Source organism: Entelurus aequoreus, linkage group LG12 (assembly GCF_033978785.1).
Source record: "Entelurus aequoreus isolate RoL-2023_Sb linkage group LG12, RoL_Eaeq_v1.1, whole genome shotgun sequence".
Lineage (NCBI taxonomy): Eukaryota > Metazoa > Chordata > Actinopteri > Syngnathiformes > Syngnathidae > Entelurus > Entelurus aequoreus.
The window spans coordinates 56574624-56601329 of record NC_084742.1 but is presented as its reverse complement, the minus strand read 5'-3'; the positions used below and the strand labels follow the sequence as shown (position 1 = coordinate 56601329).

The following is a 26706-nucleotide window of genomic DNA, read 5'->3' as shown; positions in this document are numbered from 1 at the left end:
TTAGCTTTAGTGCAGTAGTTTACAGGCAATAAAAACATGGCTGCACAATGAGGGTAATATGTGACGCTTGTCTTTGTGCTTCATTCAAAAAAGGAAGAATAAGGTCAAGCAGAAAAGTGAATCCTCCACACCAGCTGCTCCATCCTGACCGACTGTTGCGGCTTTGCTGCCTTGATTCTTCTGGTCCAACTTCAAGTGGAGGAATGTGAGTCACAAGAGCTTGTTTGTGCTAGAAACCATAAAGCGACACTAACACCTGTTTATGTATCGTTCAAAATATACTGCCATGGTCACGCTTCCTTATTGAATATCATATGTTAACTGGTATAGTATGTCCAATACAAACAGCACAATACGGCTATATACAATAAATACCGGATTTTCTGGACCATAGGGCGCACCGGATTATAAGACGCACTGCAGATGAGAGGGTCTAGTCAGGGGCCGTATTTATCAAGCGTCTTAGAGTGCCATTTTACACTTAAGTCCTGAGAATTTGCGAAATTTAGTCCTACTCTCAAACTTAAGAATAAAAGCTATTTATCAACTTTCTTAAGTCTAAGAATCACTCCTACGCTCCACGATATTTAAGAGACCTTCAGAGGTGTCCTAAGTGGTTAGGAGTTGCCAGCAGGGGATGGCACTGAGGCGAGAGAGACGTGCGCGAGCGTTCAGGGAGCGGAGGGATGTCCTGGCTTTGTTTGATGATGAGCAGCTGATTAAACGGTATCGTTTAGACAGAGCGGGTATTGTTTGTGTCACAGATTTAATAATTTTCGATTCCATGTTGATTTCTGCATGTGGCTGCAGTGGGCTAGTATATATATGGAGCCACCCACACCAGTTTAAAATTAGTTGCCTAATTAATGAATTGGAAAGAAAATGTTATGAGAGTAGCGTATGTGTGTGTGGCCCTTTAATAGGTGACAGCATGTGAGGTGAGTGACGTCAGTGAGTGTGTGGGCGAGAGAAGAGAGGGAGCGGTAGCGTGAGTGGGGGCGGGTACTAGTTTGTTTTGTGTTGGATTGGCTGTGTGTAAGCAATCAATAAAGCAAGATTTGCAACTAATCGCCGGACTCATCATTCACTCTAAAGTCGTCCGCTGTGGAGACCCACTGCCGGGTAAAGTGAAGGGTGTTGCCCCGAGCATACATCCTGGAGAAGTGTCTCCCCTGCGCTCTTCGACTACGGTCTGGGAGCAGAAAGCAGGAAAGGTGCAACAAAAAGGAAACATTTATTTTTGATTCATTGCCAATATTGTTTGTTTGTTTTGTATTATTTTGTAGTTTGTTGTCAAAATATACACTCCCATTGTCCACTTAAATATTTCTAAGATATTTCTTTATTCTTAGACAAGGGATTCCCTTCCGTGATTGGTCATTTCTATGGACACAGAAATTACGTCACCTAAAATTCCGTTTACGGCACATAGTAATGTCGTAATTCAGCTCTGAGTGTGACACTTAAGATTCAGTCCTACACTTCGCTGAAAGTGTGAGTAAGACGCTTGATAACTAACTTTTAAGTGCAGCTTTCAGCGAAGAATTTCTTTACTCTTAAGTCAACTCTTAGCAGACTTCTTAGGAGTAATTCTAAGAAGCTTGATAAATACGGCCCCAGGTCTACTTTCATACAAAAGGCGCAGCGGACTATAAGGTGCATTAAAGGAGTCTTTTTTTCCCTTCTAAATGTAAAAGACTTCCTTGTGGTCTACATCAGTGTTTTTCAACCTTTTCTGAGCCGAGGCACATTTTTTTTCATTGAAAATATTCTGAGGCACACCACCAGCAGAAAACATTAAAAAATGAAACCCAGCAGCCGATATTGACAATAAAAAGTCGTTCTCGCAGTTGTTGGATATGAATTCCAACCATAACCAAGCATGCATCACTATAGCTCTTGTCTCAAAGTAGGTGTACTGTCACCACCTGTCACATCACGCTGTGACTTATTTGGAGTTTGTTGATGTTTTCCTGTGTGTAGTATTTTAGTTCTTGTCTTACGCTCCTATTTTGTTGTCATTTACGGATGTACTTTGTGGACGCCTTCTGCTCCACACGCTGTAAGTCTTTGCTGTCGTCCAGCATTCTGTTTTTGTTTACTTTGCAGCCAGTTCAGTTTTAGTTTTGCATAGCCTTCACTAAGCTTCAATACCTTTTCTTAGCGGCACTTGCCTTTTGTTTATTTTTGGTTTAAGCATTAGACACCTTTTTACCTGCAAACCATTGTCGTCGTTCCCAACATCTACAAAGCAATTAGCTACCTGCTGCCACCTACTGGTATGGAAGCGTATTACACGTTACTTTGCCGAGCTCTAGACCAGTGTTTTTCAACCACTGTGCCGCGGTAGTGTGCCATGGTATACAGTCTGGTGAGCCGTGGGAGATGATCTAATTTCACCTATTTGGGTTAAAAATATTTTTCGCAAAGCAGTAATTATAGTCTGAACATGATGTGTTGTTGTTGAGTGTCGGTGCTGTCTAGAGCTCGGCAGAGTAACCGTGTAATACTCTTCCATATTAGTAGGTGGCAGCCGGTAGCTAATTGCTGTGTAGATGTCGGAAACAGCGGGAGGCAGTGTGCAGGTAAAAAAGGTGTGTAATCCTTAAACCAAAAATAAACAAAAAGGTGAGTGCCCCTAAGAAAAGGCATTGAAGCTTAGGGAAGGCTATGCAGAACAAAACTAAAACTGAACTGGCTACAAAGTAAACAAAAACAGAATGCTGGACGACAGCAAAGACTTACTGTGGAGCAAAGACAATGTACATCCGAACATGACATGACAGTCAACAATGTCCCCACAAAGAAGGATTAAAAACAACTGAAATATTCTTGAGTGCTAAAACAAAGTAGATGCGGGAAATATCGCTCAAAGGAAGACATGAAACTGCTACAGGAAAATACCAAAAAAAAGAGAAAAAGCCACGAAAATAGGAGCGCAAGACAAGAACTAAAACACTACACAGGAAAGCAGCAAAAAACTCGAAATAAGTCACGGCGTGATGTGACAGGTGGTGACAGTACACCTACTTTGAGACAAGAGCTATAGTGATGCATGCTTGGTTATGCTTTAAAGTCATATCCAACAATTGCGACAACTCTTTACTGTCAACTGAGTTTCGTTTTTTAATGATTTCTGCTGGTGGTGTGCCTCCAGATTTTTTCAACGCAAATAATGTGCTTTGGCTCAAAAAAGGTTGAAAAACACTGCTCTAGACAGTACAGACACTCAACAACGGCACATTTACGGATTATAATTACTGGTTTGCAAAAAATATTTTTAACCCAATTAGGTGAAATTACATAATCTCCCACGGCACACCAGACAATATCTCACGGTACACTAGTGTGCCGCGGCACAGTGGTTGAAAAACACTGGTCTACATAACATGTAATGGTGGTTCTTTGGTCAAAATGTTGCATAGATGAAGTTTTCTGACAGTCGCTTCAGGATGCGCCGTTTTGTGGGCGGGTCTTATATACGTGGCTCACCTTCGGCAGCGTCTTCTCCCCGTCATCTTTGTTGTAGCGGTGTGGCGTGCAAGGACGGGAGTGAAAGAAGTGTCAAAAGATGGCGCTAACTGTTTTAATGACATTCAGACTTTACTTCAATCAATAACGGAGCAGCATCTCCTCATCCGTGACTCGCTAGTGCAACAACAACGCCGGAAATGTGTCCCGTGAAAAACCTTCCGACCGGAACTCTCTAATAACTAAAGTTCCTTGGGTGAATAATGTAAACTCACAATACCGGTATGTTTTAGTGCTTTCATGGCGAGTTTACTGACAGATATAAGTAAGAACTTTACACTACTTTATATTAGAAATGGCAACAGTGGAGGATGAATGTCACATAACAAGAAGATAGAGAAAAAGAAGAAGCTTATCGACTACGGTGTCGGCACGGACTACAAAGGCGGACGCGCTCAAATTTTCAGGACTTACGCAGATCCCAAATACAGATCAGCAAGTACCAGAAGGTAAGAAAAGTTGCTTTTGCATAATATTGCGAAAAAAACCGCCAAATAATGTCCTACTTTATATACACACCATAATAATACTCGCATGTTGAAGCACAGTACAATCCATCAAGCGGTGTGGCTTCATAGCTTACCAAAGTCCTACTAAAACATTTTGATAAGATTTTTGAGCGCCGTGTGTAATGTTCTATATTTTCAATGGAACATATAAAATGTTGGTGTTGTTTACTTGAGTCATATTGCAGTCTACAGGTATCTATTATGTCTGACTGCCATCTACTGGTCACACTTATCATTACACCGTGTACCAAATAAAATTGCTTCGAGGTCGGTAAGCTCAACCAAAATTATTCTGTACATTAGGGTTATAAGGAACACTGTCGCGTTTTGAGAAAATGAAAGGATTTTAAGTGCACCTTATAGTCCGAAAAATACGGTACATTTTAAGGATGTCAGGTCTGGCCAAAAATTTTATATTTTGGGGGCCCGAACACGAAATTTCAAAATTGACTCACTGCGCCCCCCTTGAAAATGAGAAAAGTAAGCCACTGCCATCTGATTGACGTATCGTCACAGAAATTTCTGGAGACGTCTGTAACAACGGGACGCAGGTAAAAGCTTCAAGAACCCATGTTTGAAAACAAACAGGAAGTCGACCATCTTGGTTTCCGTCAGCCAGTTTTAGGCCAAAAACAGGAGTCGTCGTTTAACGAACTCCTCCAGGGGACTTTGAACAGACGAGCCGCGATTGAGATGACAGATACTAGACTGATGGGCGATGACAAATTGCGAAGGAATTTTGCCCACATCGTAGGACGTGGGCGTAGCGTGGCGCCAAGCTTTAATTTGATGGCTCGCCACGAAACTTTTGACATTTATAACTCGGCTTCACATATTCAGATCTTGCTAAGACTGTGTTCAAATGACGACGACACCTTGAAGTGTTGATTAGTACACATTTGTGGTTGGGCGGAGCCTGGCGGCAAAAACTGCTCCTCGCCATCAACCATCAAACTGTCATGACTTGACTATAAATGATCAGTTCTCCTTCAAGGCTGATATGAGGCTTTAAGGTCGGGAATTGATCATTCGTAGACGTTGATATCGACACCGATATTTTCCATATGTGGTGGGAAATAACGGTCATAACTCTTTTCCACATGCTCCGATCTTACTGAATATTTGATGGTGGGTCGGAGCATTGGGAAGGACGTCACGCATCTGTCATGTATTCCGTTCATCTATTAACTATTTTAATGTATACCGGTATATGTACCGTAATTAAGTACAGTTTTGTGAATATCGTGCAAAGGTTCTTTTATACCAGCAATTATAGTAACAATGTAAAACTAATATATGACAAAGGCTCATAACATGCACCTCAAGATATTTCAATACTTTTTTTTGATTAGTGACATGAGGATCGATACCGATATATCCATACCACCGATAGCAGATCTTTAAGCTCTCATATCGACTCCCAAATCAAAATATCGATACGTTATTTGTGGTAATGTCTATCGTTAACAGGAACACGGTGTAAACTAGCAACTAAACAATAGAGATCCATTTATCAATCCATTTTCTACCGCTTGTCCCTTTCGGGGTCACGGGGGTGGGGGGGTGGGGGGTGCTGGAGCCTATCTCAGAGATGTGCTCACTCATTCGTCTGTCATTTCTTTATTTAAGAAAATGAATGGCAAATAAAATGAGCCACTCACTATTATAAAACAGCAACTGTATGTATCATTTTATTGTGGGCTATTAAGAGATACTACACACGGAGTTGAATATTAAGTATGTATTATTTTATTGTAGGCTATTAAGAGATACTACACACCGAGTTGACTATTAATAAGTATGTATTATTTTATTGTAGGCTATTAAGAGATACTACACACCGAGTTGAATATTAATAAGTAGGAATTATTTTATTGTAGGCTATTAAGAGATACTACACACGGAGTTGAATATTAATAAGTATGTATTATTTTATTGTAGGCTATTAAGAGATACTACACACCGAGTTGAATATTAATAAGTAGGAATTATTTTATTGTAGGCTATTAAGAGATACTACACACGGAGTTGAATATTAATAAGTAGGAATTATTTTATTGTAGGCTATTAAGAGATACTACACACAGAGTTGAATATTAATAAGTACCGTATTTTTCGGACTATAAGTCTCAGTTTTTTTCATAGTTTGGCCGGGGGTGCAACTTATACTCAGGAGCGACTTATGTGTGAAATTATTACTGTATTTTTCGGACTATACGTCGCAGTTTTTTTCATAGTTTGGCCGGGGGTGCAACTTATACTCAGGAGCGACTTATGTGTGAAATTATTAACACATTACCGTAAAATATCTAATAATAGTATTTAGCTCTTTCACGTAAGAGACTAGACGTATAAGATTTCATGGGATTTAGCGATTAGGAGTGACAGATTGCTTGGTAAACGTATAGCATGTTCTATATGTTATAGTTATTTGAATGACTCTTACCATAATATGTTACGTTAACATACCAGGCACCTTCTCAGTTGGTTATTTATGCCTCATATAACGTACACTTATTCAGCCTGTTCACTATTCTTTATTTATTTTAAATTGCCTTTCAAATGTCTATTCTTGGTGTTGGGTTTTAGCAAATAAATTTCCCCAAAAAATGCGATTTATACTCCAGTGCGACTTAGATATGTTTTCTTCCTTCTTTATTATGCATTTTCGGCCGGTGCGACTTATATTCCGAAAAATACGGTAATATGTTTAACTAAACAGTCAATACAATTAAAGTGCAAATGAAAATACAGCTTCTGTTTGTTTGACATTGTCATTACTGCCACAAGTGGCGGAAAAGTGTATTACAACTGAGAAACATTTTTGGCGTGAAGAGGTTTGTGTACGCGTTAAAGGGGAACTGCACTTTTTTGGAATTTTGCCTATTATTCACAATCATTATGAGAGACAGGAAGACACTTCTTTTTTCATTTTTTTAAAATTTTAAAGTATATATATAATGTAGTAACAGACACCTTCATAACAATATGTACAATATACACACTGAAAGTGTGTGTGTGTATATATATATATATATATATATATTATATATATATATATATATATATATATATATATATATATATATATATATATATATATATATATATATACACACAGGACTGTCTCAGAAAATTAGAATATTGTGATAAAGTTCTTTATTTTCTGTAATGCAATTAAAAAAATTGCCTTTCAAATGTCTATTCTTGGTGTTGGGTTTTATCAAATAAATTTCCCCAAAAAATGCGACTTATACTCCAGTGTGACTTATATATGTTTTTTTCCTTCTTTATTATGCATTTTCGGCCGATGCGACTTATACTCCGGAGTGACTTATACTCCGAAAAATACGGTATGTATTCTTTTATTGTAAGCTATTAAAGGCCTACTGAAAGCCACTACTACCGACCACGCAGTCTGTTAGTTTATATATCAATGATGAAATCTTAACATTGCAACACATGCCAATACGGCCGGGTTAACTTATAAAGTGCAATTTTAAATTTCCCGGGAAACTTCCGGTTGAAAACGTCTATGTATGATGACGTATGCGCGTGACGTCAATCGTTGAAGCGGAAGTATTGGGACACATTGTATCACAATACAAACTTCTCTGTTTTCATCGCAAAATTCCACAGTATTCTGGACATCTGTGTTGGTGAGTCTTTTGCAATTTGTTTAATGAACAATGAAGACTGCAAAGAAGAAAGTTGTAGGTGGGATCGGTGTATTAGCGGCTGGCTGCAGCAACACAACCAGGAGGACTCTGAGTTGGATAGCAGACGCGCTATCCGACGCTAGCCGCCGACCGCATCGATGATCGGGTGAAGTCCTTCGTCGCACCGTCGATCGCTGGAACGCAGGTGAGCACGGGTGTTGATGAGCAGATGATGGCTGATGTAGGTGGATAGCTAATGTTTTTAGCATAGCTCTGTGAGGTCCCGTAGCTAAGTTAGCTTCAATGGCGTCGTTAGCAACAGCATTGTTAAGCTTTGCCAGGCGGTACAGCATTAACCGTGTAGTTACATGTTTAATAGTATTGTTGATTTTCTGTCTATCCTTCCAGTCAGAGGTTTATTTCTTTTGTTTCTATCTGCATTTAAGCCCGATGCTATCACGTTAGCTCCGTAGCTAAAGTGCTTCACCGATGTATTGTCGTGGAGATAAAAGTCACTGTGAATGTCCATTTCGCGTTCTTGACTCTCATTTTCAAGAGGATATAGTATCCGAGGTGGTTTAAAATACAAATCCGTGATCCACAATAGGAAAAGGAGAAAGTGTGCAAGCCAATGAGCCAGCTTGTACCTAAGTTACGGTCAGAACGAAAAAAGAAAGTCCTGCACTGCACGCTAGTCCTTCACTCTCACGTTCCTCATCCACAAATCTTTCATCCTGGCTCAAATTAATGGGGTAATCGTCGCTTTCTCGGTCCGAATCGCTCTAGCCTCATTGAAAACAATAGGAAAATGTGAGGAGCCTGTCAACTGACTAAGTCACGCTACTTCCGGTAGGGGCAAGGCTTTTTTTTAAATCAGATACCAAAAGTTGCGATCTTTATCGTCGTCGTTCTCTGCTAAATCCTTTCAGCAAAAATATGGCAATATCGCGAAATGATCAAGTATGACACATAGAATGGATCTCCTATCCCCCTTTCAATAAAAACATTTCATTTCAGTAGGCCTTTAAAAGTTAAAGTACCAATGATTGTCACACACACAGGACAATGACCCCAAACACACGTCAAAAGTGGTAAAGGAATGTCTAAATCAGGCTAGAATGAATTGGTTTTACAAAAATCACAAAAAAATAAAGAGTTGTAGGAATGATTGTAAACTCAAGACAGCCGTGACATGATATCCTTTACAAGTGTATGTAAACTTTTGACCGATGACATCTACCAAGCGACAATGAAGTTCAACGTGAATAATTCACGTCGCGGACGTTTTAGTGATTCCTACAAGTGGGGACAACATTCTTTCTAGAACCCACGCACATAAAAAGGTATAAGTTAGACGAATAAAGTATGAAATATACTTACTTAGGTCTAGAGCGCCAAGTGGACTTATAATGGAAGTGAGCATCAACAAGCAGCACAGACAAGGTGACATTTTCCTCTCCGCTGATCCGACGACAAAAGACGACAACTTTAAACACTTATGGTCACCTTCGTCATTTGTAACCACGAAGTCTTCTATGTTTCGTTTGAGAAACAAGTCGCCACACACGAAGCAGAAACATGCTTTTCTGAGAGCAGACGCGGACTTGTCGGTGTTTCTGCCGCTGCTCGATGCTCGTGCTCGCGTCTTCTTCTTGCGCGCGGCTGTCCGTGAACGCGCCCCCGGCGAGAATGATGAGATCTCGCGATATCTCGTACCTATGGCGCTGTCACGCCAAATTTCTTCCCCCTACAAAAACCTTGCCCGCCCCGCCCCCCATTTACTTCCGTGGTCATGTTTCCTCTTACGTCATTGACAGCAATCGATAGCGCTTCGGCTTTGGAAGGATACTTCGATCGTCTTTGACAGCTGCTGGAATCTGAATAAATCGATTTTTTTTTTTTTTGTACAGGCGCGAAACAGGACAGTCGCGTGCCGGTTAAGGACCCCCGGCAACTTTGTGACTTTATTGGACGCAGCCCCGGGAAGGTTTTTGTAGGGGGTGAAGAAATTTGGCGTGACAGCGCCCAATTTGAGCTCAATAGTCCTACTCGACACGTCAATCAATATGTATGGTAGTTTGAGGTAGACAACCATAGACAAATTATAAGTAGACGCAGCATTGGCTGCTGTGACGCGAGAAATTCGGCCGCCATCTTGAAGGGGTGATGAGGAGCCGGCGAGCAGCCTAAACCAGGGTTAGGGAACCTATGGCTCCTGAGCCAGATGTGGCTCTTTTAATGACTGCATCTGACTCTCAGATAAATCTTAGCTGACATTGCTTAACACAATAAGTAATTAAATAATTCCAATTAAAAATAACGTTTTTTTGATTGATTGAGACTTTTATTAGTAGGTTGCACAGTGAAGTACATATATTCTGTACAATTGACCACTAAATGGTAACACCCGAATAAGTTTTTCAACTTGTTTAAGTCGGGGTCCAAAATATAAAACATTCTCATGCATTTTAATAAATTTTTCTACCGCACCTGTTCAAGAAGTCGCATTAATGGTAAGAAGTATTTTATTTATTATTGGTTAGCTTCAGAATAACAATGTTATTAAAAAGAATAAGAGACTTATTAATCTCTAAAAATGTTGGTCTTACTTAAAAATGCACGCATTTAGTTGTATTCAGAGTTAAAAAAATATTATATGGCTCTCACGGAAATACATTTTAAAATATTTGGTTTTTATGGCTCTCTAAACCAAAAAGGTTCCCAACCCCTGGCCTAAACTGACAGTTGACAGGTAGAAAACAAAGATGGTGTTCAGCGTTTTTCTGCTCGAATGAGCGGACTGTTAAAAAAATAGGAATTGGGGGATTACTTTTCACAAGTAAGATTTAACATTAACGTACGATTGGTTGTAATTTGTGAAAATAATATTACCACAGAGTTGAGAAGGAGCAATTGATCTTCAATAGTACTGAAATTGTAGCCGCTGGCAAACAAGAGTGTGACCATAATAGAATTGCTTGTCAATTAAATGAATTACATTTAAAAATGTCATACTTGAATAACATAAAGTTCAAATACTAACATTGTTGGGTAAGACAGAATTTGGTTTTATTCTGAATCCAGTGAAACAGATTGGTGGTTTTAGCTGATATAAAGACTTCCAGGCGTTTGTATATGTTTATGTTTAAGTACTTGGCAGACACTTTTATCCAAAGCGACAGACATAAAAAATACATATAAAACAATCACTGTAAACATCAATCAATCAATGTTTATTTATATAGCCCTAAATCACAAGTGTCTCGAAGGGCTGCACAAGCCACAACGACATCCTCGGTACAGAGCCCACATAAGGGCAAGGAAAAACTCACAACCCAGTGGGACGTCGATGTGAATGACTATGAGAAACCTTGGAGAGGACCGCAGATGTGGGTAACCCCCCCTCTCTAGGGGACACCGAAAGCAATGGATGTCGAGTGGGTCTAACATAATAGTGTGAAAGTCCAGTCCATAGTGGATCCAACATATCAGCGAAAGTCCAGCCCATAGTGGATCCAACATAATAGTGAGAGTCCAGTCCGTAGTGGATCCAACATAATAGTGAGAGTCCAGTCCGTAGTAGATCCAACATAATAGTGAGAGTCCCGTCCATAGTGGATCTAACATAATAGTGAGAGTCCAGTCCATAGTGGATCCAACATATCAGCGAAAGTCCAGCCCATAGTGGATCCAACATAATAGTGAGAGTCCAGTCCGTAGTGGATCCAACATAATAGTGAGAGTCCAGTCCGTAGTAGATCCAACATAATAGTGAGAGTCCAGTCCATAGTGGATCTAACATAATAGTGAGAGTCCAGTCCATAGTGGATCCAACATAATAGTGAGAGTCCCGTCCATAGTGGATCTAACATAATAGTGAGAGTCCACTCCATAGTGGATCTAACATAATAGTGAGAGTCCAGTCCATAGTGGATCTAACATAATAGTGAGAGTCCAGTCCATAGTGGATCCAACATAATAGTGAGAGTCCAGTCCATAGTGGATCTAACATAATAGTGTGAGAGTCCAGTCCATAGTGGATCTAACATAATAGTGTGAGAGTCCAGTCCATAGTGGATCTAACATAATAGTGAGAGTCCAGTCCATAGTGGGTCTAACATAATAGTGAGAGTCCAGTCCATAGTGGATCTAACATAATAGTGTGAGAGTCCAGTCCATAGTGGATCTAACATAATAGTGAGAGTCCAGTCCATAGAGGGTCTAACATAATAGTGAGAGTCCAGTCCATAGTGGATCTAACATAATAGTGTGAGAGTCCAGTCCATAGTGGATCTAACATAATAGTGAGAGTCCAGTCCATAGTGGGGCCAGCAGTAGACCATCCCGAGCGGAGACGGGTCAGCAGCGCAGAGATGTCCCCAACCTATGCACAGGCGAGTGGTCCACCCCGGGTCCCGACTCTGGACAGCCAGCACTTCATCCATGGCTTCCTGTGTAACTCCCCCTCCACAAGGGAGAGGGGGCAGAGGAGAAAAGAAAAGAAATGGCAGATCAAATGGTCTAAAAAGGGGGGCTATTTAAAGGCTAAAGTATACAAATGAGTTTTAAGATGGGACTTAAATGTTTCTACTGAGGTAGCATCTCTAACTGTTACCGGGAGGGCATTCCAGAGTACTGGAGCCCGAATAGAAAACGCTCTATAGCCCGCAGACTTTTTTTGGGCTCTGGGAATCACTAATAAGCCGGAGTTTTTTGAACGCAGATTTCTGGCCGGGACATATGGTACAATACAATCAGCAAGATAGGCAGGAGCTTGACCGTGTAGTATTTTATACGTAAGTAGTAAAACCTTAAAGTCGCATCTTAGGTGCACAGGAAGCCAGTGCAAGCGAGCCAATATAGGCGTAATATGATCAAACTTTCTTGTTCTTGTCAAAAGTCTAGCAGCCGCATTTTGTACCAACTGTAATCTTTTAATGCTAGACATAGGGAGACCCCAAAATAATACGTTACAGTAATCGAGACGAGACGTAACGAACGCATGAATAATGATCTCAGCGTCGCTAGTGGACAAAATGGAACGAATTTTAGCAATATTACGGAGATGAAAGAAGGCCGTTTTAGTAACACTCTTAAAGGCCTACTGAAAGCCACTACTACCGACCACGCAGTCTGATAGTTTATATATCAATGATGAAATCTTAACATTGCAACACATGCCAATATGGCATAAAGTGCAATTTTAAATTTCCCGCAAAACTTCCGGTTGAAAACGTCTATGTATGATGACGTATGCGCGTGACGTCAATGGTTGAAACGGAAGTATTCGGACCCAATTGGATCCAATACAAAAAGCTCTGTTTTCATCGCAAAATTCCACAGTATTCTGGACATCTGTGTTGGTGAATCTTTTGCAATTTGTTTAATGAACAATGGAGACTGCAAAGAAGAAAGCTGTAGGTGGGATCGGTGTATTAGCGGCTGGCTGCAGCAACACAACCAGGAGGACTTTGAGTTGGATAGCAGACGCGCTATCCGACGCTAGCCGCATCGATGATCGGGTGAAGTCCTTCGTTGCTCCGTCGATCGCTGGAACGCAGGTGAGCACGGGTGTTGATGAGCAGATGAGGGCTGGCGTAGGTGGATAGCTAATGTTTTTATCATAGCTCAAACGAGGTCCCGTAGCTAAGTTAGCTTCAATGGCGTCGTTAGCAACAGCATTGTTAAGCTTCGACAGGCTGGAAAGCATTAACCGTGTAGTTACATGTCCATGGTTTAATAGTATTGTTGATTTTCTGTCTATCTTTCCAGTCAAGGGTTTATTTCTTTTGTTTCCATCTGCAGTTAAGCCCGATGCTATCACGTTAGCTCCGTGAGGTCCCGCAGCCAAGTTAGCTTTAATGGCGTCGTTAGCAACAGCATTGTTAATCTTCGCCAGGCTGGAAAGCATTAACCGTGTATTTACATGTCCATGGTTTAATAGTGTTGTTGATTTTCTGTCTATCCTTCCAGTCAGGGGTTTATTTCTTTTGTTTCTATCTGCATTTAAGCCCGATGCTATCACGGTAGCTCCGTAGCTAAAGAGCTTCGCCGATGTTTTGTCGTGGAGATAAAAGTCACTGTGAATGTCCATTTCGTGTTCTCGACTCTCATTTTCAAGAGGATATAGTATCCGAGGTGGTTTAAAATACAAATCCGTGATCCACAATAGAAAAAGGAGAGAGTGTGGAATCCAATGAGCCAGCTTGTACCTAAGTTACGGTCAGAGCGAAAAAAGATACGTCCTGCACTGCACTCTAGTCCTTCACTCTCACGTTCCTCATCCACAAATCTTTCATCCTCGCTCAAATTAATGGGGTAATTGTCGCTTTCTCGGTCCGAATCGCTCTCGCTGCTGGTGTAAACAATGGGGAAATGTGAGGAGCCTTTCAACCTGTGACGTCACGCTACTTCCGGTACAGGCAAGGCTTTTTTATCAGCGACCAAAACTTTATCGTCGATGTTCTCTACTAAATCCTTTCAGCAAAAATATGGCAATATCGCGAAATGATCAAGTATGACACATAGAATGGATCTGCTATCCCCGTTTGAATAAAACAATTTCATTTCAGTAGGCCTTTAATGTGTGACACAAACGAGAGAGTTGGGTGGAAGATAATACCCAGATTGTTTACCGAGTCGCCTTGTGTAATTGTTTGGTTGTCAAATGTTAAGGTGGTATTATTAAATAGATGTCGGTGTCTCGCAGAACTGATAATCAGCATTTCCGTTTTCTTAGCGTTGAGTTGCAAAAAATTAGCGGACATCCATTGTTTAATTTCATTAAGACACGCCTCCAGCTGACTACAATCCGGTGTGTTGGTCAGCTTTAGGGGCATGTAGAGTTGAGTGTCATCAGCATAACAGTGAAAGCTAACACCGTATTTGCGTATGATGTCGCCTAGCGTCAGCATGTACATATTAAAGAGTGCAGGGCCAAGAACCGAACCCTGGGGAACTCCGTACGTTACCTTAACATAGTACGAGGTCACATTGTTATGGGAGACGCACTGCATCCTGTCAGTAAGATAAGAGTTAAACCAAGACAAGGCTAAGTCTGACATACAAATACATGTTTTGATACGCTCTAATAAAATATTATGATCGACGGTAAACATGACCATTTAAGGTAAGAATGTAATACAAAATATCAATACAAAGTGTCAAGACAGAATAAACTCTGCTGCTGCAGCAACAGAGATACAGTCTATAGGTCCCTAAGATATATAGAAATATAATGTATTCATACATTCTTTATGTAGGATATACGCATGTATATATAACCTAATCATTTTGTATATTGAACTTAAAAATAGCTGACCGTTTTTTTTCCCCCTTCTCTGGGATTATATTCCCAGTTTTGATCTCGGACGTCTGGTCACTTATAGCATATAAGAATATTCTATTACTGTTAAGCAAACTATGAATAATAAAACACGCCAAAACATGTGTCCTTTACCATAGCTACACGTATGACAAAAAAGCGCGGGAAAATCGGTGGTATTCAGTGAGGTAAGATGAATTAAATGCGCTGACAGTTCATTGCTCCTGCCAAATTAATTGCACTGAGTGGAGTGGATCACCACTCCAAGATGGCGGCCCCGCGTCTCATCAGCGCCAGCAAGCAGTAGCGCTCGATGCTGCGTACCCTTATAAGATGTCTATGTAGACAACGCTCACTAAACAATCAAAGAGTGAAAGTGACATAAGAAGGTCATTAAAAAATAAAACCTTTACATTTTGCACTTTTGATTGACACCTTTAAAGTAACTAGTTATCATTGTGTTGTATTAAAAACCGCATTATCATTTTGGCCTATTAAAAATCGCAAATCCATTAAGGAATCTGGGCCACAGGGTGCCACCAACAGACTTTGAAATATCTGACACTATAAATGCCGCAGTTTTACCACAATATTGTGGACATGCTGAATACCTCGAGTTTATGACCATGAATTGCAATAGGAACTGATCACAACACATTTTATAAATGACCCAATCCAAACAACGGCAAATAAACCAACACAAAAAGTCAACATACATGGTCACACATAACACAACCTGCTCACTGAACTTTGCGGATATTATTTTAAAAAAAATGTCCATGCACAACACATAATTAAAACTACATTTGGCACATTTTAGCTGCTTGATATTTCTGATTGATTACAAAACTTTAAGGAGGTCGTCATGGAAGTAAACAATGTAGGAGTCCAACTTTCACATACTCTCAATATATATATATATATATATATATATATATATATATAGTACAGGCCAAAAGTTTGGATACACCTTCTCATATAATGCGTTTTCTTTATTTTCATGACTATTTACATTGTAGATTGTCACTGAAGGCATCAAAACTATGACACCTGTGAAGTGAAAACCATTTCAGGTGACTACCTCTTGAAGCTCATGGAGAGAATCCCAATAGTGTGCAAAGCAGTAATCAGAGCAATGGGTGGCTATTTTGAAGAAACTAGAATATGAAACATGTTTTCAGTTATTTCACCTTTTTGTTGTTAAGTACATAACTCCACATGTGTTCATTTATAGTTTTAATGCCTTCAGTGACAATCTACAATGTAAATAGTCAAGAAAATAAAGAAAATGCATTGAATGAGAAGGTGTGTCCAAACTTTTGGCCTGTACTGTATGTATGTATATATACTGTATATATATACATATAATTAGAGATGTCCGATAATATCGGCCTGCCGATATTATCGGCCGATAAATGCTTTGAAATGTAATATCAGAAATTATGGGTATCGTTTTTTTTATTATCGGTATTGTTTTTTTTTGTTTTGTTTTTTATTAAATCAACATAAAAAACACAAGATACACTTAACATTTAGTGCACCAACCCAAAAAACCTCCCTCCCCCATTTACACTCATTCACACAAAAGGGTTGTTTCTTTCTGTTATTAATATTTCTGGTTCCTACATTATATATCAATATATATCAATACAGTCTGCAAGGGATACAGTCCGTAAGCACACATGATTGTGCGTGCTGCTGGTCCACTAATAGTACTAACCTTTAACAGTTAATTTTACTCATTTTCATTAATTACTAGTTTCTATGTAACTGTTTTTATATTGTTTTACTTTCTTTTTTATTCAAGAAAATGTTTTTAATTTATTTTATCTTATTTTATTATTATTTTTTAAAATTACTTTATGTTCACCATACCTGGTTGTCCAAATTAGGCATAATAATGTGTTAATTCCACGACTGTATATATCGGTATCTGTTGATATCTGTATCGGTTGATATCGGTATCTGTAATTAAAGAGTTGGACAATATCTGGATATCGGCAAAAAGCCATTATCGGACATCCCTATATATAATATATATATAAAGTTACTTTACATGCACTTTTGGTCCCCGGCCTAATTTTCTTCAGCCCAATGCGGCCCCCAAGTCAGAAAGTTTGGACACCCGTGCTGTATCGCATGACAGTGCTCCCTCCAAAGTATATATTGGCTTAAGTTGACAGAATTTTAAAAAAGACTACTTAAAAAGCTGGCTTGAATAATAACGCAAAGCTGTAAAAAGGTGCCTGCTATTACATTTATAATATTTTGACATTGTACAACATTTGTGCTTATTACCACAGATTATTTGTCTCACATTGTATGTTTTTTGGGGGAGAAATTTGTATTTAAGAGCATAAAATAAAACATTTCATATTTATAGGATTTATTCTATCGCACACTTTCCTTTAGCACAATCACACGTTCAAGTTTTCGTAAGTGCCACAGGCTGTGGTTAAAGACACAAACCTCCTAGAAGTACCAAAAATAAAGAAAGTGATAGTTCAAATGCAGGAAGGTGATACAGTAAATGCACCGGCAGTCAAGTCGTGGAAGGGTGGCTCCACTATTAACTCTGCTGTAAGCTGACATCAGTGTTGGTCAGTGGCGGCGACAGCGACGTGCTTTCTGACGAGTCTTCGCTTTTGAGGATGAGGAATGCTTCACGACTGATGCCTAGCAGCTCTCTCAGTCCTTTGTTCTCCAGCTTCAACACATTACAATTTATGTGTTAGTATCAGCCATTAGTGTTTGTGGTGGTTTGCTTTCACCTCTAGCTGCTGAATCCTCTCTTCGTCTTCACATGTCCGCCCGTCGTCCACCTCTATGGCTTTCCTCATCACAGAAGCCATCTCGTTGATCTTGTCTATGTGCGCTTGCATTTCCTGCAACAAACAAAAGGAGGATTTCAGGTCTAGTTATCGTCCGAAACATGACAAAAAAGAGGTCACATTATGATTTTTTTCTACATTTAAAACACTTCCTTGTGGTCTACATAACATGTAATTAGGGGTGTACCGATACCGAACCGGTACCAAAATGTATTTTGATACTTTTCTAAATAAAACAATTGCATTATTGGCCTAAATCTTAGGGAACATTAAACATATGTTTATTATTGTAATTTAGAATACAATAGAAACAATAGAAAGTACTTTATTGATCCATGAATTGATTAACGTGGACCCCGACTTAAACAAGTGGAAAAACTTATTCGGGTGTTACCATTTAGTGGTCAATTGTACGGAATATGTACTGTACTGTGCAATCTACTAATACAATCAATCAATCAATCAATCCCTGGGGGAAATTCGGCACCACAGTTCGCTCACAATAGACAATAAACACTTAGGTATTTTTTACATGTGAATAATATAAATACAATCTATTATACAGCATTATTCACATGTGAATAATATAAATACAATCTATTATACAACATTATTCACATGTGAATAATATAAATACAGTCTATTATACAGCATTATACACATGTGAATAATATACCGTATTTTTCGGACTATAAGTCGCAGTTTTTTCCATAGTTTGGCGGGGGGTGCGACTTATACTCAGGAGCGACTTATGTGTGAAATTATTAACACATTAGCGTAAAATATCAAATAATATTATTTAGCTCATTCACGTAAGAGACTAGACGTATAAGATTTCATGGGATTTAGCGATTAGGAGTGACAGATTGCTTGGTAAACGTATAGCATGTTCTATATGTTATAGTTATTTGAATGACTCTTACCATAATATGTTACGTTAACATACCAGGCACCTTCTCAGTTGGTTATTTATGCCTCATATAACATACACTTATTCAGCCTGTTGTTCACTATTCTTTATTTATTTTAATTGCCTTTCAAATGTCTATTCTTGGTGTTGGCTTTTATCAAATAAATGTCCCCAAAAAATGCGACTTATACTCCAGTGCGACTTACACATGTTTTTTTCCTTCTTTAGTATGCATTTTCGACCGGTGCGATTTCGACTCTGGAGCGACTTATACTCCGAAAAATATGGTAAATACATTATTATTTAGTCCTTAAATAAATTAGTGAACATACTGGACAACTTGTCTTTTAGTAGTAAGTAAACAAACAAAGGCTCCTAATTAGTCTGCTGACGTATGCAGTAACATATTGTGTCATTTATACACCTATTATTTTGTCAACATTATTAAGGACAAGTGGTAGAAAATGAATTAATAATCTACTTGTTCATTTACTGTTAATATCTGCTTATTTTCTGTTGTAAAATGTTCTATCTACACTTCTGTTCAAATGTAATAATCACTTATTCTTCTGTTGGTTGATACTTTACATTAGTTTTGGATGATACCAAGTAGTTACAGGATCATACAATGGTCATAATTTAAGTCCTCATGTGTCCAGGGACATATTTCCTGAGTTTATAAACATAATGTAATTTTTTTTTAAACAAAAAAGTACCCACTGCAGCCCTTTGAGACACTTGTGATTTAGGGCTATTTAAATAAACATTGATTGATTCATTCATTGATATGGAGATATCCGCTGACGTCACTTTGGCAAAATACGTCAAGTCTCAAATTCGAAACGGCTCGCTAGGAGCAAGATTATTTTATAAATATCTCCGCGTTCCTCCGTGGTTTGACTTCACATTCTGGGAACTTGTTGGGATCCCAAACACACAACAACGGGTACAGTTAGTTCAGAAAAGTTGGACACTCACCGTTGTGTGCTTCTCCTTCAGCTGGCTCACAATGGTAGGGTCATCCTTCTTTCTGGCCATGAGCAGCCTGAACACCTGCTCCCGATATTTGGTCATGATGAGCGCCAACGCAGACTGGTGCTCCTCCAACGACGACCGTAGCTCTGCATGAAACGTGAGCATTAATAATCGGTTTCAGCAGCGTGAAAACAGAACGAGATGAAACCGGTTCACGTGTTCCGTCCACGCCAACCTTTATTTTCCAGCTGGAGGTCTCGGATTTGACGGTTCTCCTGCTGGATGCCCAGGATCAGACTGGATCGAGGACGATGACGTGCAACTTGGTTTAGTGTGTCGATCTCCACCTGGTACTGGGATAAAAAAAATACATACAGTCACTAAAACCCTGATACTTTTAACATACAAGTAATTTATGTGTTGGCCAAAGCGCCCTACCTGCTTCATTGCATCCACCCGCTTGTTGAGATAGGTTGTCTGCTCAATTAACAGCTCTGCAGCGTTGTCATGGTTACGGAGCCTTTCCACCAACGATTTGGCATCGGCCAGGACTTTCTCCAAAGTGCAGTTCATGTCTGTGGAAATTACACACGTCATTGGGAACTAACATTTTACTTTTCCCACAAACACTGCATACCAGTCTTTAAAACCTGCAACACCAAATAAGTGATACATAAGTTTTTGAGCCCTCTACATCATCGGCGTTATCAGTTTTTTCCTAAAACGCCTGACGTATCAGATCAGATACATGCATTCAACGTATAATCCACATGAGGGCAGTAATTGACTTTTTAGACGGCTGTCCAGTGAGATTGCCACGAAGTAGAAACAAGAAACACCTGATTTTTGAAGAGAAACTTAGCCAAATGTGAAAGGGATAAGAAAAAATATATTTTTTACTGACACATCAGTAAACATTTAATCCATTGATACAATGTGAAATTACTTAATATTTCATAATATATTTTATAATAAAACGGTGTTGAAAATGTGTTTATCGAACTTGAAACAGCAGGTATAAAAGGTAATGTAACTCTAAAATAGTCAATTGGTATTTTATTACATTTAATACATTATAAATAGCATGGATTAGATGTTTCAAATAAATAGGTTTAAATTACACAACAGTGTTTCCCACACATTAATTTATTTGTCGCGGCCCGCCACGAAAGAATTACGTCCTGTCCAGCTTCTCAGGCAAATCATATAGTTGATGTATAGGCTGTTCAGATTTACTTTACAAAAGAGAAGTGTAGGATACTTCTCTTGTTGCCTTATTTGTATTTGACCACTACTGTTTTCTGTTTATTTGTTACTGACTGTGGCAGGACACCTCTGCCTCTGTTTCACTTTATGTTGCTGGTAAATAATATGGTTGTAGTAGTAGGCTAAAGTTAAATTATTTAGTATGCACTAATTAAAGGGGCAGAGCTTTAAGAGACATTTTAGCTTTTATATTTTATAAGATATATTTTTTGTAAGAACCACAATTAATAAATATATTTCAGTGAATAACTTATTGTTCAAATCTGTATATAAATATGTACATAAAGTGTTGTAATTATATTGTAAAATGGATTGATGAATGGACGTTTAAAACAAAACTGTTATTATTAATTAGTAAGTATACATTTTTTTAGCCTTTTTAGAGAAAATCATATCATTGTAGTAAATTATGCAAATCACTCAAGATGTCATGGTGACCACGCCCATAGCCACGCCCCCACCGCCACAGGTATCTTGGCAGTTTATGGGAAACACTGCACAATATGGTATATTTAGAGGTAAAATATACATATTTACTGTATTATTTTGTGGCGATCACTCAGTGTGTTTTGTGAAAACAAATTATAGTTTCTGGTGAAATGGAACTGGTGCTTTACAGAGAGTAAATGGGACAATGAAAAAGGAGGATTACCTCCAAATTCTTCAGGACAAGCTAAAATCGTCAGCCCGGAGGTTGGGTCTTGGGCGCAGTTGGGTGTTCCAACAGGACAATGACCTCAAACACACGTCAAAAGTGGTAAAGGAATGGCTAAATCAGGCTAGAATGATGGTTTTAGAATGCCCTTCCCAAAGTCCTGACTTAAACGTGTGGACAATGATGAAGAAACAAGTCCATGTCAGAAAACCAACAAATTTAGCTGAACTGCACCAATTTTGTCAAGAGGAGTGTTTAAAAACTCAACCAGAAGCTTGTGGATGGCTACCAAAAGCACCTTATTGCAGTGAAACTTGCCAACACACCTGTTGTTGTTGACTTTGGATTTATCGGCTGCACAACATCAAGGCCGCGGAACAGAGACACACGGCAGGCTTACACACACACATGCATCCACAAAAATATACGCCACACACGCATACCCCAGCCCCAAATCCAACGCCCTCGACGCAAATCCCATAGGGGTGATGGAAGGATGGGCAGTGCCTGAGAGCTGCAGCCTGCCACCTTGACCCCCCCACTCCCTCCCCTCTGTTGCTAGATATCTCGAGATGTACGTTGTAATATGTATATGTGCTTTGCTATGGAGGCTTTTTCCCACTGCAGACTGGGCCCCCTTAGGAGCCCAGTCTAGATTGTGTTTTTTTAACTCATCCTTCCCCAGCGTTGACCTTTTTCCCCATCTTTTACGGGCCGCCTTGTGGCGACCCATCAGCGTTCCTGTACTGTAACCCTGTACACTGTTTGTTTGTCTAATCTTGAACGGGTTTGTGCTGAAAACAAAGTTTTGTTGTACAAACCCCGTTTCCATATGAGTTGGGAAATTGTGTTAGATGTAAATATAAATGGAATACAATGATTTGCAAATCCTTTTCAACCCATATTCAATTGAATGCACTACAAAGACAAGATATTTGATGTTCAAACTCATAAACTTTAATTTTTTTTTTTACAAATAATAATTAACTTAGAATTTCATGGCTGCAACACGTGCCAAAGTAGTTGGGAAAGGGCATGTTCACCACTGTGTTACATGGCCTTTCCTTTTAACAACAATCAGTAAACGTTTGGGAACTGAGGAGACACATTTTTTAAGCTTCTTAGGTGGAATTCTTTCCCATTCTTGCTTGATGTACAGCTTAAGTCGTTCAACAGTCCGGGGGTCTCCCTTGTGCTATTTTAGGCTTCATAATGTGCCACATATTTTCAATGGGAGACAGGTCTGGACTACAGGCAGGCCAGTCTAGTACCCGCACTCTTTTACTATGAAGCCACGTTGATGTAACACGTGGCTTGGCATTGTCTTGCTGAAATAAGCAGGGGCGTCCATGGTAACGTTGCTTGGATGGCAACTTATGTTGCTCCAAAACCTGTATGTACCTTTCAGCATTAATGGTGCCTTCACAGATGTGTAAGTTACCCATGTCTTGGGCACTAATACACCCCCATACCATCACACATGCTGGCTTTTACACTTTGCGCCTATAACAATCCGGATGGTTCTTTTCCTCTTTGGTCCGGAGGACACGACGTCCACAGTTTCCAAAAACAATTTGAAATGTGGACTCGTCCGACCACAGAACACTTTTCCACTTTCTATCAGTCCATCTTAGATGAGCTCAGGCCCAGCGAAGCCGACAGCGTATCTGGGTGTTGTTGATAAACGGTTTTCGCCTTGCATAGGAGAGTTTTAATTTGCACTTACAGATGTAGCGACCAACTGTAGTTACTGACAGTGGTTTTCTGAAGTGTACACACTGATGTCGCTTGTTGATGCAGTACAGCCTGAGGGATCAAAGGTCACGGGCTTAGCCGCTTACGTGCAGTGATTTCTCCAGATTCTCTGAACCCTTTGATGATATTACGGACCTAAATTCCTTGCAATAGCTGGTTGACAAAGGTTTTTCTTAAACTGTTCAACAATTTGCTCACGCATTTGTTGACAAAGTGGTGACCGCTAACTTTTTGCAACTCAACGCTAAGAAAACGGAAATGCTGATTATCGGTCCTGCTAGACACCAACATCTATTTAATAATACCACCTTAACATTTGACAACCAAACAATTAAACAAGGAGACTCGGTAAAGAATCTGGGTATTATCTTCGACCCAACTCTCTCGTTTGAGTCACACATTAAGAGTGTTACTAAAACGGCCTTCTTTCATCTCCGTAATATCGCTAAAATTTGTTCCATCTTGTCCACTAGCGACGCTGAGATCATTATTCATGCGTTCGTTACGTCTCGTCTCGATTACTGTAACGTATTATTTTCGGGCCTCCCTATGTCTAGCATTAAAAGATTACAGTTGGTACAAAATGCGGCTGCAAGGCTTTTGACAAAAACAAGAAAGTTTGATCATATTACGCCTATACTGGCTCACTTGCACTGGCTTCCTGTGCACTTAAGATGCGACTTTAAGGTTTTACTACTTACGTATAAAATATTACACGGTTTAGCTCCAGCCTATCTCGCCGATTGTATTGTACCATATGTCCCGACAAGAAATCTGCGTTCAAAGAACTCCGGCTTATTAGTGATTCCCAGAGCCAAAAAAAAGTCTGCGGGCTATAGAGCGTTTTCTATTCGGGCTCCAGTACTCTGGAATGCCCTCCCGGTAACAGTTAGAGATGCTACCTCAGTAGAAGCATTTAAGTCCCATCTTAAAACTCATTTGTATAATCTAGCCTTTAAATAGACCCCCCCTTTTTTAGACCAGTTGATCTGCCGTTTCTTTTCTTCTCTCCTCTTCTCCCCTGGCCCTTGCGAGGGGGAGTTGCATAGGTCCGGTGGCCATGGATGAAGTGCTGGCTGTCCAGAGCCGGGACCCCGGGTGGACCACTAGCCTGTGCATCGGTTGGGGACATCTCTGCGCTGCTGACCCGTCTCCGCTCGGGATGGTTTCCTGTTGGCCCCGCTGTGGACTGGACTCCCGCTGATGTGTTGGATCCACTGTGGACTGGACTTTCACAATGTTATGTCAGACCCACTCGACATCCGTTGCTTTCGGTCTCCCCTAGAGGGGGGGGATTACCCACATATGCGGTCCTCTCCAAGGTTTCTCATAGTCATTCACCGACGTCCCACTGGGGTGAGTTTTTCCTTGCCCGTATGTGGGCTCTGTACCGAGGATGTCGTTGTGGCTTGTACAGCCCTTTGAGACACTTGTGATTTAGGGCTATATAAATAAACATTGATTGATTGATTGACCCTCGCCCCATCCTTGTTTGTGAATGACTGAGCATTTCATGGAATCTACTTGTATACCCAATCATGGCACCCACCTGTTCCCAATGTGCCTGTTCACCTGTGGGATGTTCCAAATAAGTGTTTGATGAGCATTCCTCAACTTTATCAGTATTTATTGCCACCTTTCCCAACTTCTTTGTCACGTGTTGCCGGCATCAAATTCTAAAGTTAATGATTATTTGCAAAAAAAAAAAAGTTTATCAGTTTGAACATCAAATATGTTGTCTTTATAGCATATTCAACTGAATATGGGTTGAAAATGATTTGCAAATCCTTGTATTCCGTTTATATTTACATCTAACACAATTTCCCAACTCATATGGAAACGGGGTTTGTACTTGTGCAATGACAATAAAGACCCATCCTATCCAAGGGACATATAAGCAAATATTAACATTGCTGTATGTATACTTTTGACTTTTGCTCACATTTTCAGTAGACCCATAATAAATTCATAAAAGAAGCAAACTTTATGAATGTTTTTTGTGACCAACAAGTATGTGCTCCAATCACTTTATCACACAAAAACATAAGAGTTGTAGAAATGATTGGAAACTCAAGACAGCCATGACATTATGTCCTTTCCAAGTGTTTGTAAACTTTTGACCACGACTGTATCATAATAATGTAATTGTATGCATGGTCGAAACGACACCATAGCCTTCCGTTAAAACAAAGTATCTCTGCCATGGACTAATGTTGCCAGTTCGATATCTCAAACAGACACGCTGATATCAAGTTATAAAAAGGTTTCGCTTATTCAGTAGTAAAATAACAACACACTTAGCATGTTGCTATCCCTAGCATGTTGCTATCCCTTCTCATTACGCTGCCAAAAGCTGCTTTAATCCAACCATTTTAAATGCGTGTCTTTATAAACGCCGCATGCAATGTTAGGTTGTTTAGGTAAAGTCAACGACAGAGATAACATTAAAGTGACATTAATTTCTCTACTCGGAAGAACACATGCTAACATGCTAGGCTAGCAAACAAACGAAGCTAGGCTAACACTGTCGCACTAATTCACCAAGCCTTGATTATAAACGACACATTGTGTCGGTTAGAATATAACACTGCTGTTATATTCGAGGTGGAGGTAAAAAAATAAAGATTAATTACCTGGAGAATTTAAAATGCAAGACATTAGGATTTAGCTTGCTCGTTACTTCCTGTTGATGTTGGGAAGCTAACATTAGCTGCAGGCTAGCAGACATCAATGAGTAACTCAAGGCGGCTCCTTATTTTACGACCGGTCGCCTTCAAAACACAATCAAATATGGGTGGCACGGTTTTCAGACTTTGCTCGTCCTTAAAAAAGTAGGTACTAAACGATTAAGAAAGACTATAAATGATAAGGTTATATCTAACTGGCCACATCTCGCAGAATCTCGCGTGATTACAAACAAGGACGACAGGGGATGACGTAATGCAGTATTTGATTGTGGCAGTTTGTTTACGTATGAAACAATGTATGAAAAGTATCGATGTTGTTGTTAAAAAAAAATCTGTTTCAAAAGATCACCAAAGTAATACCTCTATCTTTAAAATCTATTGTAAGTCAGGATGTTTTATATTCATATTTTATATTGTCTGAGAAACCTTGAAGATGTTAATTTCTGTGATGAAAAGTGTTCCAACAAATATATGGGGGCAGTTTTAGTGACATAATATTTTCCGGGCACAGTTTATAGACAATACAAGAAGTTGGAAAAAAAGGACAAGATCTAGGGATGTCCGATAATGGCTTTTTGCCGATATTCCAATATTGTCCAACTCT

General features: G+C 39.6%; 2 protein-coding genes and 1 long non-coding RNA gene across 5 annotated transcripts in view; 1 reads left to right on the top strand and 2 right to left on the bottom strand.

Moving 5' to 3' along the window:
* LOC133662358 (uncharacterized) overlaps nucleotides 1–218 on the top strand; it is a 62176-nt gene extending 61958 nt beyond the window's left edge. The window contains exon 4 of one of the 2 annotated variants that reach the window (XR_009828097.1): nucleotides 94–218. This is a non-coding gene — a long non-coding RNA (uncharacterized LOC133662358). The remainder of the gene's footprint in view (nucleotides 1–93) is intronic. The other variant, XR_009828096.1, reaches the window with a different exon arrangement.
* Nucleotides 1–9346, bottom strand: part of tm7sf3 (transmembrane 7 superfamily member 3) — a 70054-nt gene extending 60708 nt beyond the window's left edge. The window contains exon 1 of the mRNA XM_062066283.1: nucleotides 9080–9346. Coding sequence (XP_061922267.1) covers nucleotides 9080–9149 — 70 coding nt within the window. The 5' untranslated portion in view covers nucleotides 9150–9346. The remainder of the gene's footprint in view (nucleotides 1–9079) is intronic.
* Nucleotides 9347–15667: 6321 nt separating this feature from the next.
* Nucleotides 15668–26321, bottom strand: fgfr1op2 (FGFR1 oncogene partner 2). 2 transcript variants are annotated; one of them, XM_062067080.1, is made up of 6 exons: nucleotides 26049–26321; nucleotides 20178–20314; nucleotides 19975–20092; nucleotides 19743–19885; nucleotides 17795–17908; nucleotides 15668–17730 (listed from the first exon to the last, which is right to left on the bottom strand). In XM_062067080.1, exons 1-6 carry the CDS (start codon nucleotides 26071–26073, stop codon nucleotides 17593–17595), a joined length of 675 nt encoding a protein of 224 aa, XP_061923064.1. In that variant the 5' UTR covers nucleotides 26074–26321; the 3' UTR covers nucleotides 15668–17592. The 2 variants fall into 2 exon arrangements, with proteins under 2 accessions (XP_061923064.1, XP_061923065.1); XM_062067081.1 differs by lacking the exon at nucleotides 26049–26321 and adding an exon at nucleotides 21658–21752.
* Nucleotides 26322–26706: the final 385 nt, after the last annotated feature.